This window comes from Vigna unguiculata, chromosome 7 (assembly GCF_037176805.1).
Source record: "Vigna unguiculata cultivar grain cowpea cultivar isolate G323 ecotype 2 chromosome 7, ASM3717680v1, whole genome shotgun sequence".
Taxonomy (NCBI): domain Eukaryota; kingdom Viridiplantae; phylum Streptophyta; class Magnoliopsida; order Fabales; family Fabaceae; genus Vigna; species Vigna unguiculata.
Genome location: NC_140798.1, coordinates 2,378,866 through 2,396,431, shown reverse-complemented (window position 1 = coordinate 2,396,431; position 17,566 = coordinate 2,378,866). Strand labels below are relative to the sequence as shown.

Below are 17,566 nucleotides of genomic sequence, written 5' to 3'. Positions count from 1 at the left end.
CAATTTAGATTTAAATATGTCTTTAATCATTAAATATGGTTATATTTTGTTTCTATTTCCTAATTTTTATTTTCTATTTTTGGTCTTTGAATATTTTTCCTTGTTATTTTATTTTAATCCTTTTTTTTTCTTTTATATCCTTTTAATATGCAGGTTATTGATTTTAGTCTCTATTATATTTTCACACGAACTAATTCAAAATAAAAAAATATTATAAAGACTACAAAAATAAATATTTTAGATTGAAAAATTAAGCGAAAAAAACTGTACGTACCAAAAAAATTAAGTGAAAAAAACTGTACGTACCAAAAGCAAAATACTACATATCAAGATTGAAAACACATTTATAAGTTTTTATAATTAAATAAAAAAGTTAATAGATGTCATGTTATTTAATATTTTTTATATGGATATAAACTCACGCTTACGGTATCAAAACTGCAGTTACAAAAAAACAATAATGTTATATTGTTTATACATAAATTAGATAAGTAAAATAACTATATGACTTCTTCAATGGTAGTGAAGAAGAAAAGAGTCAAGAATCCGAATTCCACCTCAATTCTTTTTATCATTAAAGGCTTAACCAATTGCTCTTTACGGGAAATTCTAAAAATATGGGTAAGTGAGGTGTGAAGTTAAGAATTGTGATTTTTTTTCTTTTAATTATTTTTGTTTATTTCTATATTTCTTTAATTAGGAATTTGTACTGCAGGGGATAAACTCCACCTTCATATAGAGTTTTAGACATATTTTAAAGGGAAGTTTTGTTCAGCTATTTTGGAGGAGATTCATATGAATGGTAAGTTGGTGGAGGTATCAAAGACCTCTTTCACTATTTTTCCAAGAGGGACAATTCTAATAGTTTGTGTTGTAGGTAAAGGTGTTGTCTATAGTATAAATGAATATATAGAAGGGTTAATGGATACTATTATAACATGTAATCAATCAATTTTTATGGAATGATCGAAAAATAAATAAAAAAATAAATAATGTTTTAAAGTGGACTTTGAGAATGTAACGTGATTGATTGAGAACTTTTAGATTTTACGATGAATGTAATGTGTTTTTGAACATAAATAGAGAAAGTGTATGAAATAATGTTTTTCATCTACATAAATATAAATTTTGGTGAATGAGAGTCTTAGAGATACAATTTCAATTACAGAGTTCACTAATCAAATATGATTATAAGTATTGTTCACTATCATTTTTAGCTTTTGTACATAAAGTCACTCCTAGCTATATGTTTATCTCAATCTAGATAATCGAGTATTATGTTACTTTCAACTATACAATAAAAGTTTCTTGGTGTTTATAAGAAAAACTCTTAAAGAGGTACATAGATTTAAAAATTTCTAATTGTATAGCTTAACTTCATAACAATGAAGGATTTATAAATAAAGCTCCCACTCTAAAGTTTTCTAGTAAATGATCTTTATAAAAGCAATGAAGAAGTTTAACAACACTATTGCATATATGTCTCATGTAAATTGACTACTAATCATTTTGCATGACTTTGCTTTTATTTATGGATGTTCTCACTACAAAAAAGAAATTATTCAGTAGAGGTTTATTTGTGGAGGTTATAAAAACCCTCCACAAATTAATATTATTTAAGATGGTTTTCTTGAATTGTCCAAATGCTAAAATTAGTGGGATTTTTTAATTTTTGGAAGAGGTCTGTAACCTCCGCAAATCATTTTATACTTTTTATTTCCCTTTTATCTTTTTTTCAGTTTTTCCCTCCACCACTACAAAAATTTCGCTTGTTATTAGCCATTATTTATTAGCGGTTATAATTAACCGTTACAAATATTTTCATTTTTGACAATCTTTCTTCACCGCTACAAACTTTTATATTATTTTAACTCTAAATTATTTCATATGTTTTTGTTTTGTTTACAAATTATGTTTTTCATTTCCTAACGCTTTTTAATCTTCTTTCTCCGTCAGATGTTCATCGCAACAACTCAAATTTGCTTACGATATGCGATTATTTTCTCATCACAAGTTCATTGTTTTTCTCCGTATATTTTTTTCATAGTTTAAGTGAAATTTTCTCTGTTCCTGAAACCTAAATCTCCAATCAGAGTGAAGACCATTTTCGTCGAGATTCGAAACCTAAAAATCTATTACTATTGGCACCGCGTTGGAGTTCACCGACGAAGGCAGAGGGAGCGACAAGGGAAGCGTGGAGATGTCGAGGTCAAATGCATCGAAGAGGAGCAAGTCGTCGAAGTTCACGACAAGGCAAAACAACTTGTCTAAGTGGGAGCGGTTGTGGCAGGACCTACTCTACGGCATCTAGTCAAGGTCTACCATCACCGACGACTCTCTGATGAACTTCAGGTCCATCGAAGTAACAATAAGAATCCAATTTCTTTTTTTCCCTTCTTTACGAGCTCATACATTTTCATCTGAAATCTGGATGCATAGGAATGCTTTTTCATCGGTTTTGTTTGTTTAACTTGATGATTATGTATGTATATAGTACTTCTTGATTAGTGTTTGATTATAAAATTGTGTAAGAAGATGGTTTTGAGCCTTGACAAAGGAAGGAAGACAACAAAGAACTAAGAGATTGATTAGAAAGCTTGTAAAGTTCCATTATCTTAATCAATTATATTCAGATGAGAATTTTAATATCATTATCTTAATCCATTTTACAGTCTTAATGTATTATTTTCTATAGAGAATGTAATATTCAATTAGAGTAAATATGGCTTTGCTTAAATTTAATAGTTGTTTAATTATAATGTTATATAGTCTATTATACATTACCATTCCATCATAGATCATCATTGAATTAATATCTAACACAAATATTGTAAAAGTGAACAAAGTTGGTGCATATTGTGGTTTGTGATTAGATCGATGACACTGTATAGCTTATTTTTTTCTTAATGTTCATCATGCAGTATAGTTTTATGATGGTTAACATTAGTTCTTCTGCTAAATGCATGCCTGCTATATTTGAGTTTGGTGAATAACTATAATGACTTTGGAGGAAAGAAACAATATTTGAGTAGGCACAAAGTGACTAATTTATTTGAATCATGTAGATGCCTTGATGAGTTGAGGTTGTACTAAAGAATTAATATACTTAAGTTGAAATTTCATAGGCTTTAGATTGTTACCATCCCACAAGAGTTCTTTCTCCAAGTCTTTTATCTATAGGTCTCATTCCTATTATTAGTTGTAGTAGAACCGCCCCAAAGGAATACACATATGTTTTAACTGACACTTTGCCAAATTCTGCATATTTTGGTGTCATCTCGACCCACTATAGTTTTAAGATATTGGAACCAACCACCTGGGGTTAAAAAGAGATTGAGCATTTTATATATCTCCTTTATTTTACTTTTCTTCATTTGGCAAAGGGATGATTATGCTCTTTCTATTTTTGTTAATATTTGGTATTAAGTAAGCTTCCGTTGCCATTGAATCAATTTGACAGATTCCTGTTACATCTACTCATAGTTAGGATAATTTCTTTCAATGGTTTGAAGGGAATCAGTTTTTCACATCTAGTAAATTTTGTATTAGCATATTTTAGTATGAAATGTTGTTTCATGCAGGTTAACAATGCAGGAATTGGTGGAGTTGTAATTAAAGACAGTGATTTAATCAGTATAGTAATCCTGAATCGTGGGGTAAGACTCTACTCGTGTCGTGAAATCTAATTAATAGATATGGAAAGTTGTCTAAAAGGGGCCTAAAGTTTGCAACTTTTCATGACCATTTGAAATTCTAGATCCCATCCCATGTCAACTATTGAAATAGTAAAAGCAGAGCTTATAAAGGCTTGTGAAATTCTCATATCATGAACTTGCATTTGTTGTTAAGCCCAACACAGTTAAGGAATTATGAAAGCATTTTCACAATAGTTAAGTTTTTTGGAATTGGCTCTTCTTTTGGAATGTTATTGAGTGGGCTATTTTTCTTGTTATTATCAAAACGTTCAATAGATCTTTTGGATGTATGAAGAACTTGAGTAGTTATGTGTTATTAGAAGATTTGTAAACAGAAATTGAATTACCATGTTTTTAAGTGGTACCAGATGAGCAAGGAACAAAGACAGTGACTCAAACATACGAGTTAGCTAAAGAATGCTTGCAAATAAATTACTATGGCACTAAAATAACTGTAGAATCACTCATGCCCCTCCTCCAATTATCTGATTCACCAACAATTGTGAATCTATCGTCCTTTCTTGGGCAGTTAGAGGTAGGCACCAATTTCTTGTGCCAATAAATTATTTTCCTATTTTTTTTGGATAAACTCCATCTAATTGTGCCAATAAGTTCCTCTCTTCTGAATACTTAATTAATAGCCAATCCATATGTTATGCAATCTAACCTTGAGTTTATTCAAAACTTTCCTATAACAGATATTAGTTTATTATTGCATCTAGTTTCCTTTAATTTTCTTAAGGTCTTGTTGTTTAATCACGTCAAATTTAGAGTTTCCCTAAGGAATCGTGGGCAAGAGGAGTGTTGAGTGATGCTGATAACCTAACAGAAGAGAAAGTGGATGAAATAGTGAAGATGTTTCTAAGTGATTTCAAAGAAGGTTCATTAGAGAGTAAAGGGTGGCCTAGGTATCTAGGTGCCTATATTGTGTCAAAAACAGCTCTTTGCTAAACAACCTGGTGGGACACATCTGGCATTCCTCAGTTCTTGTTCCATATCATGGATGGTTGGTCCCTAGCATCTCTTTTCTTGTTCATTTGCCCTTCTATTGAAAGTTCTTTAAGATTTTATAGCATGCCCATTTCCACTACAAGAAAATTGTTGATTATAACTTCTTCTAATAGTTGCCTAACAACCGAAGTTGGTTTTAGAGTTGTTAATCGAAATTAAAAAAGTGAAGATGTTTCTGACACATGTTTTGGGCTTGGTGAAACAATTTTAGTGCTGACAGCTTTAGATTATCAAACTGAAATTAGTGACAGTATTAAAACATCTAAAATTAACGAAGTTAGTTGAACACTGATAGCAGAAAGTATTAAAAAAGTTAAGTTTAAGGATCTAAGTTCAAGGTTGTTTAAAAATTACAGGGTTGGGGGACATAAGTTATTGTGGAGGTTGCAACATCAGGTTAGGAAATATGTACTCGGCTTTTCCAGCTGGTGACTGGGCATGTATGGAAGGGAACAACTTTTGGTGGCTTCAAGAGTCAATCACAAGTTCCTTGGCTTGTAGAAAAGTACATGAAGAAGGTAATGCTTTTGAACCAGTGTTTGCATTAAGCTTAAATGTAAATATGAAAGTGAAAATGCATGATTAGTTTTATGGACTAAATCATTTTGCAGGAAATCAAGGTTGGTGAGTATGTAACTCATCAATAATGACAACAACTGATATTGTTTGCAAATCTCTTTTCTTATAATTTGCTTTTCAGGCTCATATTGCATTCCATCTTGTTGATCCATTACTTTAATTCAATTATTTTTTTTTTGGGAAAGAAGTAACATTTGTTTGGAGAGTGATAATTTTAAAGTGTTTATTTTGGTTTGGTTGGACTCAATATTGTCCTGTTCTAACAACATGTTGATTTTTGTAGATGTGGTAAGAACATTATATATTTATCATTGTCTATGAATTTGTATAAATATTTAGATATATATCTTACATTTCTCACACTTGAGATAATCGGGCTCTAGAAATGAGAGAAAGCTAGATCATGTGCTTTTGAGTCCTAGACGTCTTCATACCATATAGTGTGCATATATGTACTTAGATTCAACTTCTTCAATTTCCTAGGTGGTTTGTTGTGTTTCTGCGATGAGAAGGTTTTCTACAACTAATGAGGGATGTGTTGTTGAAGCTAGAATGATGACTCGTGAGTATACCCCATTATGTTCATGCATTTTCAATGTAATAAATTGCACAATGACCCAATAAATGTAGTTTTGCAGAGCACCTTTCTATAGTTTTCCATTTGCAGAGCATACTCATCGAAACATAAAAAAACTAGAATATACCTTAGAAAGGGTTAAGGATGAACTTATTAGATTAAGTCAGAATTAAACCAGGGAAGCTAAAGTCCTTAAATCTCTATTTCCATCTTTCCTTAATGTTTGAATGCATTATTTTTTGTGAAGGAGAATTGATATATGGGTGAACCAATGGAATTATTTTGTGTGATGTGACCATAATCGTCATATATTCAAGATCTTTTGTATTGAGTTCTTTCTGAAAGCATTATGCTCATTTCATGAAACTGATTTATCAAATGTGGAATGCAATTGATGGAAAAACGTTCAATGTCTTCACAGATGGAAAAAAGTTCTTAATCCTGAACTTGTTAAAGGACATTGGACAAAGGAGGTTAAAACATAATTCTTTCCTTTTCAATTTTTGTTACTTTCTAACAATTCTATTCATAATTAACTTCTCTTAGTTGACATGCAGGAGGATGATAAAATAATTGAACTGGTGTCTATACATGGATCTACAAAATGGTCTTTGATATCCCAGTCTTTGCCTGGTCGAATAGAAAAACAATGCAGAGAACAGTAAGGTTAACTGAACTTTGTGAGAAATTCTTCTATCTTTTTTTAATTAATTCTTTTGTATTGATAAATGCTAAGCTTCATTGTATATGACTTAATTAGAATGTTTAGCCTTTAAATCTAAAACCTTTCATCAAACTATACCTAAGCTTAAAGAATAACTCTTTTTAGAATATTATAAGATTTGGCAACTCGTAGCTTTGTATATGGGCTACTAAACAATTAAGTTGTACTAGCTTTGTTATTTTTGCTTTTCATTTTTCCTGGTATTATTATATACTCTGTTGCTTACTAAATCCTTCATGAACACCAAATACATACGCATTGGCTTTGGTATATATATATATATATATATATATATATATATATATATGTTCATTATCATGAAATTAATTTCAAACATTTACAGATGGTGCAATCATCTTAGTCCAGACATAAAGAAGGATCCCTGGATTTTAGAGGAGGAATTAGCTCTTATTAAAGCTCATTGTATACATGGCAACAAATGGGCTGAAATAGCCAAGGTTCTATGTGGAAGGTATATTTTCCAATTAATTCTTTAGCTGTCATAAAGGAAATTAGAGTCATAATTAACATGTAACAAATTTCATCGAGTGTTGTTTTTATTTTATTATTATGCTAGTTGTGGAGTTCTGATTTTAGTATATGCATGTTGATTTCATGGTTTGAGGTTGACGTCTTTCTTGCAGCTAATATTTATCTTTTATAATTTTAGCAAACCGGTGATGCAAATGAGCCTGAGTCTTCTATGGGTACAAGAGGATCATCTGGTGGTAGCAACATTTAGGGTGTTGATGATGTTTTTTAGGATGAAACTATTTTAGTGTATTATGAACTTTGAGTAAGTATGGATTAAGTTGTAATTGTTTTTATGTTAATATGTTGATTTTGAGAATCAAAAGTTCTAATGATATATATTTGAGCACTTTGGTTGAAGTATTTGATTGAAATTTACAAAAATTATTGTTGATGTAAAAATATAAGTATCTCAAATGATGACATACATTGTCAAGTATAGTAGGAAATTCTAATTACAAACAAAATATTGTTTTTTTATGAGATTTGAATAATACAAGAAAAATACAATTATAAATCCACAAATTAAATAATACAAACGAAACAAGTTAAAATTTTTTTACAGTATAATCCTCAAATTGAGGAGGGTATTAACGCCCACAAAAAAATGAAAAATAGGAATTTTGGAATCAAATAGGTTTATGAAAATAAAGGAGGTTTTAAACCTCCACAAAATAATAGTCATGAATAGGAGAGGTTATAACCCTCCATTAAAAAACTTCCACAATATAAATCTGGTACCAGGGGTTATAGAAAACCTCCACAAAAAACTTGTGGGGAACCTAACTGTGGAGGTTTGAAAAATCCCTGCAAATTATTTTGTGGAGGGTAAAAACCCCCGCTAAACGAAATTAAAACCTCCGCAATTTAACTTTTTTTTTGTAGTGTCTGAAAAGGATGGTTGTAACTTGCGTGTGTTTTGTATTTGTACTTTTTAAAATATGTTTGACTTCTAACAACTTTCATTGTTATACTCAATATCATGGTGAATGACATATTTTGGTCTACAATTTCTTCTACTCTTCCGACAATACAAGTGAATATACAAACTCATTATGTGTGATTGTGTTAGAATTATATTTGGAAAATGTTAGTCAACTTCCTCCAAAGGTAGACATTCTTTGTTGTTTCCATTTAGTACTTATTACACTTTGTTAAGTCGTTTTGAGCATGCTACTAATCATATATTATTTATGTGTTTAGAGGTTTTTTGTAGACTTTGTGTACTATTTATAAAATAAAAAAATAACATTTGTTGCTTATTGGTAAGACTTCATCTATATTGGATGTGTGTTTAGTCTTTCTCTATTATGTCTCATAGTTACATATGATTGTTTAATCTTAAATATTTTGTAAACAGTTGAACAATAAATAATCTTATTAAAGAGTTAAAATATGATATTATTTGTTATCATAAAAAATCACACGTACTTATAAGCAAGATTTCAGAATTAGACTTGCATTTATTTATTAACATTTTAATCTATGCCTTGACAAAAGTATGTTTATAATAGAAGTAAGGAGGTTTAAGAGTAAATAATATATTTATTCAACAAGACTTAACTAAGAAACCAAGTGTATTGTTTTATAAATATGGAGAAGATAATGTATATATAAACAAATCAAATTAGTGAAAAGAAATAATTTGTTTAAGGTTTAAATATTCTTTGGTCCTTGTCTTGGTTCATTTTTTTTTTTCGCATTCAATTTGGTTCCTACATTATGTTTATATTCATTTTCGTTGGCATTGTTTAAATTGATAACAAAGTGTATCAACTGACACTATTCATATTACTTGCACCATTTTAATTATGACTATTTGTGTTTTTTAAAATAATTTCCTATTTTTAGTTAAATTTGTTCAATTTAGTCTCATCTTCTACTTTATTACCCTTAACCCTCGCTTCATCACGATCATTGTCATTTAATCATTCATAACCCTAACACTTATTTCATGACCCTTCAACACCACCACCCCTACACTAAAAGCTCCACCCCAACCACCACTCTTACCACCACATTAAAATCACATTCACCACTATAATTCTAAAATCCCTAATACCATGAGTGTTGTTGTTGATGGGTTTAAGCCTTTGTTTAAATGAGAGTAAATGATGAAGTATGCAAAATTGAATTTTTGTGAATTTGAATAAAAAATAGCATTGTAATGTTAAAAGAAGAAAAAAAAAAGAATATGAATTCGTATAATAATTTTTAATAGAACTAGAAATTGACATATTAGATTTGTCAATCTTCAAAATATCAATTTTCTTTATAATTTCTAAGTTTCCTATTCTCTTCGATATATTGAGTAAAATAACGTAAGTATATTGAATTTGAAAACAATATAAGTATTAGTTAACATAGAAAGTAGTAAATTTATTACCACAGTTAATTTTAAGTTAATAAAATAAAATAATATGATAAAAATATAAACACATTGCATTAACACTCGTGCGGGATTACAATAATATCTTTGTATTATGGAAAAATTAAAAATGTCTGTAGCATTAATTTTATATTAGAAATATTTTAATAATATTCTATATAAAATAAATTTATTAATTTAATTACTTATTACATACAATTTTTATTACTATATGTATATAATTTAAAAAACCTAAATATACATTATAATGTAATACTACAAAAATTTACCTAAACTAAAGCACTACCATATTTACGTTAACAAAATTAATAACACGAAGAAATTGATTAAGATCACACCACTCTTCCGCCCATAATATTTCTTATAGTAAATATTTTCCGACAATAGCAAAATGCAATTTGGATTATACATACATATATATATATATATTATATTTCTTTTCAGATTTAAGGTTAATGAAAAATGGAGGTAGGCGTGACGTCATAAATCACACGGGTAATGAAGGTGCGGCAGAAGCAAAAGAACAAAACAGTTAGGGCAACACATATGATTGTTTTTTTTTGGATTCCCACCTCAGCGGAATCCAAACCCAACATTTAACTACGTTGAAACCTTTTCTTTTTAAATCCTCTCAGTATTACCCAAATCTACCACTCACCAATTTCAATATATACTATTTTTTTTATTTATTGATATTCTCTTCGCACCACCACCACCTTCTCTCTCTGCCTCACCACCCTCTTCTCCAAAACCTCTTTTCCGCCGTTTGTTAGGGTTTTTCTGGATCTCGATCCCTCTCAATGGACCTTCGCAAGCGTGGAAGGCCCGAACTCGCCGCCACCCTTAACGGCGCCGTTAAGAAGACCAAGCAAGGTTTGCACTCTCTCCGTCTCTCTTTCTCTTTCTCTTTCTCTCTCTGTAACATTCTTCTGTTTACTTACTCGGCAATGTCCCGTTTTCGCTCCTTTTTCTTCGTCGTTTTGCCTCTGCTTCATGGTCGTTTTTCGTTTTACGGTTTTAGCTTAGTTACTTGCTTTGTTACAACACTCCTGAAATTCTTGAAAATTCGACCAGCCAAAACTAAGCATATATTACACGTGTCTTTTTCAAACGAAACAGTGGTTAAGTGTTTAGTGTTCACTGTGTTGCATGTTTTTTTATCATTGGTTTGTTAACTATTAGCTTCGGGTGGTTGATTGTACAAAATTTTACCTGATTTAATATACTTCAGATATAAATATTACTCGTGAAATATGTGTTTTTGGAGAAAAAAAATTTAAATGGAGTGTACTGATTTAATAATAACAGTAGAGAACATTAACTGAGAAAACGTAATTAATGTTTTGCAACAGACTTGGAGTCCTCATCAGGTGGTGTAGGAAGCAAATCGAAGCCCTGTACCAAGTTTTTTAGGTTCTAATCTTTCCTATCTAAATGAGTATTTCTGAGGTGCATCTTTTATATTTTTAATGGCGGTGTATCGTAAGAATTAATTGTTTTAATGATGCTATAAAACTAATATGTGAATTAACTGGGTCGGTATTGGAAGCTTTTATACAGGTACATACTGTTCTTTGGTCTAATCAAGCTGTAACAGAATAATGGTTTTGTAATGGAGAACAATAAAGATGATAACAATTTGCAGGACGACCGTTGGCAATGGGAACCAAACATTACACCGAAGATAAATTGATTGTTTTCATTGTTTGTGTTTCCCACGCTCTTTAGTTAGTGTAAATGTTGTTCGTGTTTTTAACAATATCTATGAAATTTTCGTTGCATTCTATTATTTATGAACACACCTTTCAAATGGTAAGCTATTAATAGACTGATATGGTGAACTTTTGTTACTTGGGTCAGGTACTCTATTTCTAAATTATGTATAGATGCATTTAAAATTTAGCATCAAGGTTGTGTTGTTATATTTTTCAAGAGACCGATTTGTTTTCAACACCTATAAACTTGAACTAGTCAATTGTGTCCTATCTTACATTCTGAGTATATAGAAGCTTTGTTCAATAATTGGAGATGAATTTGATTGAGAGGTTGTTTATTGTTTAGAAGTAGTCTCACAAGATAGTTGTGCTTTTTAACATCTTTTATTCCTTCTTGCTTGTTAGGGATTTTCTGGATATGCTTTTTAGCTGGTGACTTCTTTACATTTACATTCTTGATAATGTAAATATATGTCATTCAAAATTTAGTGTTATAAGATTGTAATCCAGCACTTATGGTCATGCGAAATTATGATGAAATTCCACCCAAAGAGCACTTTATGGTTGCAGTCTTATTGCAATCTTTGATGTGGTGGACAAAGGTGGCCAATGTGGTTTCATATTTCCTCAACATCAAGGATTGCAAGAAAATTGCAACCACATTTTAGAACCTTGATTGAGAGAGTGCTCATGGAGGGGAATCTCATTGTGAGGTCTCATCATTATATTTGCAGTAGCCTTAAACCTTGATGATGTGATTAAAATTGTGGTAATTTATCTGTTGTTTTCAATAGTTAATTCTACATCTAAACTTTGTTTTAATGGGATTACTGTATAATTTCTGTGTTGGGTCCTACCTTGTTAAGTGATTTTTGCAAAGGAAACACTAGCCCAACTTGATTTTGTTAAGAACTCATACCCCAATCATCAATTTCTTTCGGTCCGTAACTGATTTATTTCAGTGACAAGCCAATCTGTGTAATCTCTATGGTGTTTGTTTATTGTGGTGGTTCTTAGCACTGGTCATTCTTACATTGTTACCGGTCTTGGTTCTGCTCTTAGTTGTTCTGTGTCTTAATTTCTGTTCTGCTTTCGTTAGTTTTCCCCCCACCCCCTTTCTGAGCTTTTTAGCACTTGACTGAGGAGATGGGGGGGAATAAATGATTTCAAAGTAGTAGTGTGCAAGGTCCTAATTAGAAGGTTCTGTACATAGTGGTGGGGTTGAGCAACACAGCTCTTTTGCCAAGCTTACTCTTTGGTTTGGGTGTTTGAAATAGAGGCTTCAAACTGCCCGTATAAGTAATCTTTTTGCTACCATCTGAAATGGGATTTTGTTTTGCCATCCTTTCTTGGTTTAAAAGCTACTTAGTTTGAAGTTAAAAGCTCAAAATTAGAGATCTAAAAGTAAAGCTGAACTAGTTTGATACTTTTTGCGTAAAAGCTCATTTTAAGCCAAAAGCTTCACTTACTTTCATACATTGATTATTTTAGGATGAATTGGTGGTAGTTACTGCAGCTGACTAAAGTTACTCTGGTTGTCTTTTTTTTTTCCTCTTAAGCTACTTTTTCCCCTTTTTATTTTATGCAAAAATGCTCCTTAATTTAGTAGCTTTTCCAAATATATGTGTGTGTGTTTGTGTTAGCTTTTCTTTGAAAAAGAAAAACCAAAACGATAGTTGGGCCAAACACTACCAAGCTGGTTTGATTACTAGTGAAAATTTTGGTTTGAATCGTAACTTGAAGGGAAAACCAGAGCACACTCCCTAAACTTTTGATGGAAACTGTATTTTTGTTCACCCGCTTGTCCCATCTGAAAACCTATCGTTTTTAATCAGTTGTTGTACACTGTTAAATTATAAATCGACCGAGACAAGTTCATAAGCTAAAAATTACACTCTGATAAGCATTGATAAATTTTCTCATTGATAGTATATATTAAACAAACAGATAAGAATAGTTCGTTGCTTCAATAAGACTACTCGTCAAGTCCTCGTTTTGCTCTGATGCAGTTTGTCCATTATTAACTGTTGCTCTATAGCAATTGTTAGTGTACTTAGTCTTTAAACGTCATTGTTATTATATTTTGTGAAAACAAACTAAGTACTTCATATTTGGTTGACTCCCTTAGTATGTTGGGTGAGTATAAGCATTGACATGGTATACGAAAGACTTGCGATGCTAAAGTGTTGATATGGCTGATCCTCTTGAAGTAGCTTTGCTATATCTCTGCCCACTGATATCTCCTTCTTCTTGTGTTTAATTCAGTGTTTCACTTTCATGAACTTAGTTTTGGACTTTTGATGGTTTTCAAAATTTGAACATAATGCATACATGTCTTTCTAAATAATCCATGGTCTTTAACATTCTATACCATGAGTTACTTTTTCATTCTGTAGAAAACCGGAAATAAAGAGAGGCTTGCATTTTATGTAAGAAGTATTGATATGATGATCTGATGATACCGTGATGTGTTTTGCAGCACTTCTGGTTGCCCATTTGGTGAGAGCTGCCATTTCTTGCATTTTGTTCCTGGTGGTTATAATGTGGTTGCCCATATGATGAATTTAAAACCTGCTGCTCCTCCTTCAAGAGCTGTTGCTGCACCACCTCCGATCCCTAATGGCTCTACTCCATCTGCTGTTAAAACACGCATATGTAACAAGTTCAATACTGCTGAAGGATGCAAATTTGGTGACAAGTGCCATTTTGCTCATGGTGAATGGGAACTTGGTAAACCTATTGCTCCCTCATTTGATGATCATCGACCTTTGGGACCTCCATCAGCTGGTCGAATGGCTGGTCGAATTGAGCCTCCTCCCTTGGCTGGTAGCTTTGGCGCCATTTCTACGGCCAAGATCAGTGTAGAAGCTTCTCTGGCAGGAGCTATCATTGGGAAGGGTGGTGTGAACTCAAAGCAGATCTGTCGCCAAACAGGAGCGAAGCTTTCAATCAGAGAGCATGAAACTGATCCAAACCTTAGAAACATTGAACTTGAGGGAACTTTCGAACAGATAAAGGAGGCAAGTAATATGGTAAAAGATTTACTTTTGACTGTTTCAATGTCTGCCCCTCCCAAATCCACCCATGGTGTTCCTGGTGCCCCTGCTCCACCTGGAAGTAACTTCAAGACCAAGCTGTGTGAGAATTTTGCAAAAGGGTCTTGCACTTTTGGAGATCGATGCCACTTTGCTCATGGAGCTGCCGAGTTGCGCAAGCAGGGGGTATGATTTTGTTTTTCGATCTTGTATTAGCCAGGTCTATTATTATCATTATTGCAGTTGATGTTGTTGTGCATTGTTACTTAGTGGTTGGTACTCACATTAATTTTCCTGTTATAGTTTTGCCGAACTAAGTTAATTTTCAAATCATCTTTTTTGCGGTTGCAAAAATGAGTATCCTGTTCTTTTTGCCATGTTTTCATTTCATTTCTTTTGCTTTTAATCACAGTTTTGTTCTGTTTTCAATATGTTTGTGTGAGAAACTTGTACAATGACAAAAAAAAACGCATTATATCAAAGAACATTTACAATTAATTGATAATATAAGTATTTTATCTTTTTAGGTTGGTGAGGCCCGAAAGATTATTGTCTGTGATAAAAATAACTCAATAAATTTGGATGTCATGAAATAGATAATTCACTGATTTCTTTTGCCATGAAATTATGAAGAAAAAAAAACACCATTCCTTGAGACTACACTTTTATTTATTGAGACAGACAGATAAGGTAACTAAGAGGAACTAAATGTTCCACGTACAACACTGGTCCCATAACCAAAAGGGTTATGAACTACGAAAAACACACACAAAAGTATACAACGTAAGATTAATAAAATACAACACCCAAAGCTACATAATCTAAAAACATAGCATAACCTAACTACCTACAAAACACATCTACATTCAAAGTTTTCACGAATCGTTGTTATTCAACTGAAAGTAGGCCCACTCGTAGGAGCACTTTCTCCCCCAATGCTAGTTTGGGTCGTTGTATCCACGACAGTTTTAGTCTCGATCGGGGGAAGTGCCTCATGCCCAGCCTCAGGCCCATGGTCAAGAACATACCTATCATCAGGCTCAGACATTCTTGCCGTTTCGTTAGATTCCATTTGTCCAAATTCACCGGTGGGGTACATGGAAGACTCAGACCCAAGCCCAGGCCCAGTACTTGGGGGTATGGCATCGGGCCCGGGCCCAGTTGTGGTAAAGGTCGAAGTCTCAGACGCTGGCCCAGTGTTTGCAGCGTTGTCGGACTCAGGCCCAGTTGTGTCTGTCTGAGGCCCGTGGGCCTGTCCAGCAATGGCAGACTGCTTGGCTGCAGCGTTGTGCTGACGCGCCTGGCGCTTCTCCATCTCGGCCTGGTTTATCTTCTCTTGTTTCTTCTTAGTCGCCCTTTCCTTCTCCCTTTCATCATGTGCACTAATCTTCTCACTCTGTTCCGGACCAATTCAAAGTTAAGACGAGCCCAGTTTCATTTTTGTGATTTTCCACGAATACAAAATTTTCGTTCGTTTCCATAATAATCATTATAAAGATTCTGGTTAATTGAAGATGTAACATTCACCATGCATGAACAAAAACGAAAGTAACAAAAAAGAAGAAGAGATTAACCTTCTCCTGAAGAGTGGCTTTGGTCTTCTCCAAACCAGACTTGGCAGAAGCACCAATGTTTGCGGCGGTTTCCTTCACGCTCTCCACCGCTTTCTTCGCTGCCTGCATTTTCAATCTTCTATTTTTCTCTCTTTTCTCTTTCCCACCTTTATATAAACATTCAAGTGCCCTACACGTGTCCAACACAACACACGTGGCATCTTTCTGATCGCTAACTGCCACGTTTCTTTATGAAACTAACTTAAGGGAGTAACGGCCTGTACCACGTTACTACTATTCATAGCCCACCTCTCATCTTTCTTTAAATAATTTTATTCCCATGCTAATAACTAATTTAGAATTTATTAGGTATTCTTCAGAAAATAAACAAATAAACTACTAAATGTATTTTCGAACGTAATACTTTCTATATTGTTGTAAATAAGACTATAAAAGAATAATAATAAAATAAATAATTTATGACTTTTAAGCTTAAGAGACTTATGTACTACCCTCAAAGATATTAAAAATATCTCCATTATAGTATGAGTTATCTTATATATATATCTCAAATATACCTAGTTCTATGTAAATATCTCAAAAAATATTTATAAATAATATCTTATAATGTTATACTAACGTATTTATATCTTTAACTAAACCCTCATTGATCTCTTAAAATCATTCTAAGAAAGATTATTAAAAAAACAACGATGACATTATTTCGTAAGTAATTAATAGCGAGGGAGTTATTTTCTCGTCATTATTGCAATTTCTATAACAAATTCGTCTATGAAACCTCATTGATGAATTAAAAGGAAATAACTTAACTTATTTGTTAATTTGCAACAATTTTATGGTAATTTTTTCCTAATTATTTCCTAGTAAATATGTAACAAAATATTTCCTATATATTTCTTAAATAATATGTAGCAAATTACAAAATTTTATTTATAATTACTCCTAATTGATCCAAAGGAAATTATTGAAATTTATCTTTATCAACTGCCTAATTGACCCGTAATAAATTTTAACAACTTGTTCCTATATTAAATTACAGTGTTACTAATAAAATTATAGCTAGATTAATTTCCTTTCAATTTTATCTGAAATATTATAGAATTTATCTGCCAATTTTTTTTTTAAAAGAATATGTATGAAAAGCTTAAAAGGAATATGTAGCTTCTGCTTTTTTTTAATATGCAATCGAAATACAAAATAATAGGTAAAATTACAATAAATTTAGTAAGAATTTTATACAAAAATATTTTATAAAAAATAATAATAATAATTTCTTGTAAATTATTGTTTGTGTATTTTTTGAAGAAAGTTTTTTCAAAGAAATTAGCAAAAAATATAATAGTGATAGCATTAAAGGAAAGAAAATAATATTATATATTTTAGTCAAATATCTTTTATAATTTTGGAAATTATCTAATAAATGTAATTGATAAATAAAATGTTATGAATTTACGTGATAATAAAATATGATAGTTTGATAATATATTAATATCTTATTATTTTTAAAGAGAATAATTTTGTGAAATTTTGGGATAATAATAAATAAATCAGTCAGATAATAATTTGGATATTTTTTTCTCGTTAATATAAATTTTGTTTGTCAGGTATGGATTAACAACAAAATTATCCATAACTAAAAGAAATTGAATTTTGCGCTAAAATAATAACAGAAAGAAATATTTTTATCAAACTATAACTAATTAACTTAAAGTTAACTACAATATTTTCGAGTAATT

General features: G+C 31.6%; 2 protein-coding genes and 1 long non-coding RNA gene across 18 annotated transcripts; 2 read left to right on the top strand and 1 right to left on the bottom strand.

Annotated features, from left to right (window-relative positions):
* Nucleotides 1-1,843: 1,843 nt before the first annotated feature.
* LOC114191552 (uncharacterized) lies at nt 1,844-7,477 on the top strand. 16 transcript variants are annotated; one of them, XR_014996800.1, is made up of 8 exons: nt 1,844-3,656; nt 4,064-4,701; nt 5,063-5,224; nt 5,769-5,847; nt 6,284-6,335; nt 6,420-6,523; nt 6,930-7,058; nt 7,257-7,477. It is a non-coding gene; the product is annotated as an uncharacterized LOC114191552 (long non-coding RNA). The 16 variants fall into 16 exon arrangements; XR_014996799.1 differs by lacking the exon at nt 5,769-5,847 and having other exon boundaries at nt 1,847-2,362; nt 3,582-3,656; XR_014996798.1 differs by lacking the exon at nt 5,769-5,847 and having other exon boundaries at nt 1,848-2,352; nt 3,582-3,656.
* Nucleotides 7,478-10,149: 2,672 nt separating this feature from the next.
* LOC114192074 (zinc finger CCCH domain-containing protein 14-like) lies at nt 10,150-14,610 on the top strand. The gene is made up of 3 exons (XM_028081648.2): nt 10,150-10,379; nt 10,859-10,919; nt 13,701-14,610. The coding sequence occupies exons 1-3, from the start codon at nt 10,307-10,309 to the stop codon at nt 14,446-14,448; spliced, it is 882 nt and encodes a 293-aa protein (XP_027937449.1). The 5' UTR covers nt 10,150-10,306; the 3' UTR covers nt 14,449-14,610.
* A 297-nt stretch (nt 14,611-14,907) lies between these two features.
* On the bottom strand, nt 14,908-15,967 carry LOC114190596 (uncharacterized). The gene is made up of 2 exons (XM_028079546.2): nt 15,831-15,967; nt 14,908-15,652 (listed from the first exon to the last, which is right to left on the bottom strand). Exons 1-2 carry the CDS (start codon nt 15,936-15,938, stop codon nt 15,149-15,151), a joined length of 612 nt encoding a protein of 203 aa, XP_027935347.1. The 5' UTR covers nt 15,939-15,967; the 3' UTR covers nt 14,908-15,148.
* Between the last annotated feature and the right edge of the window lie 1,599 nt (nt 15,968-17,566).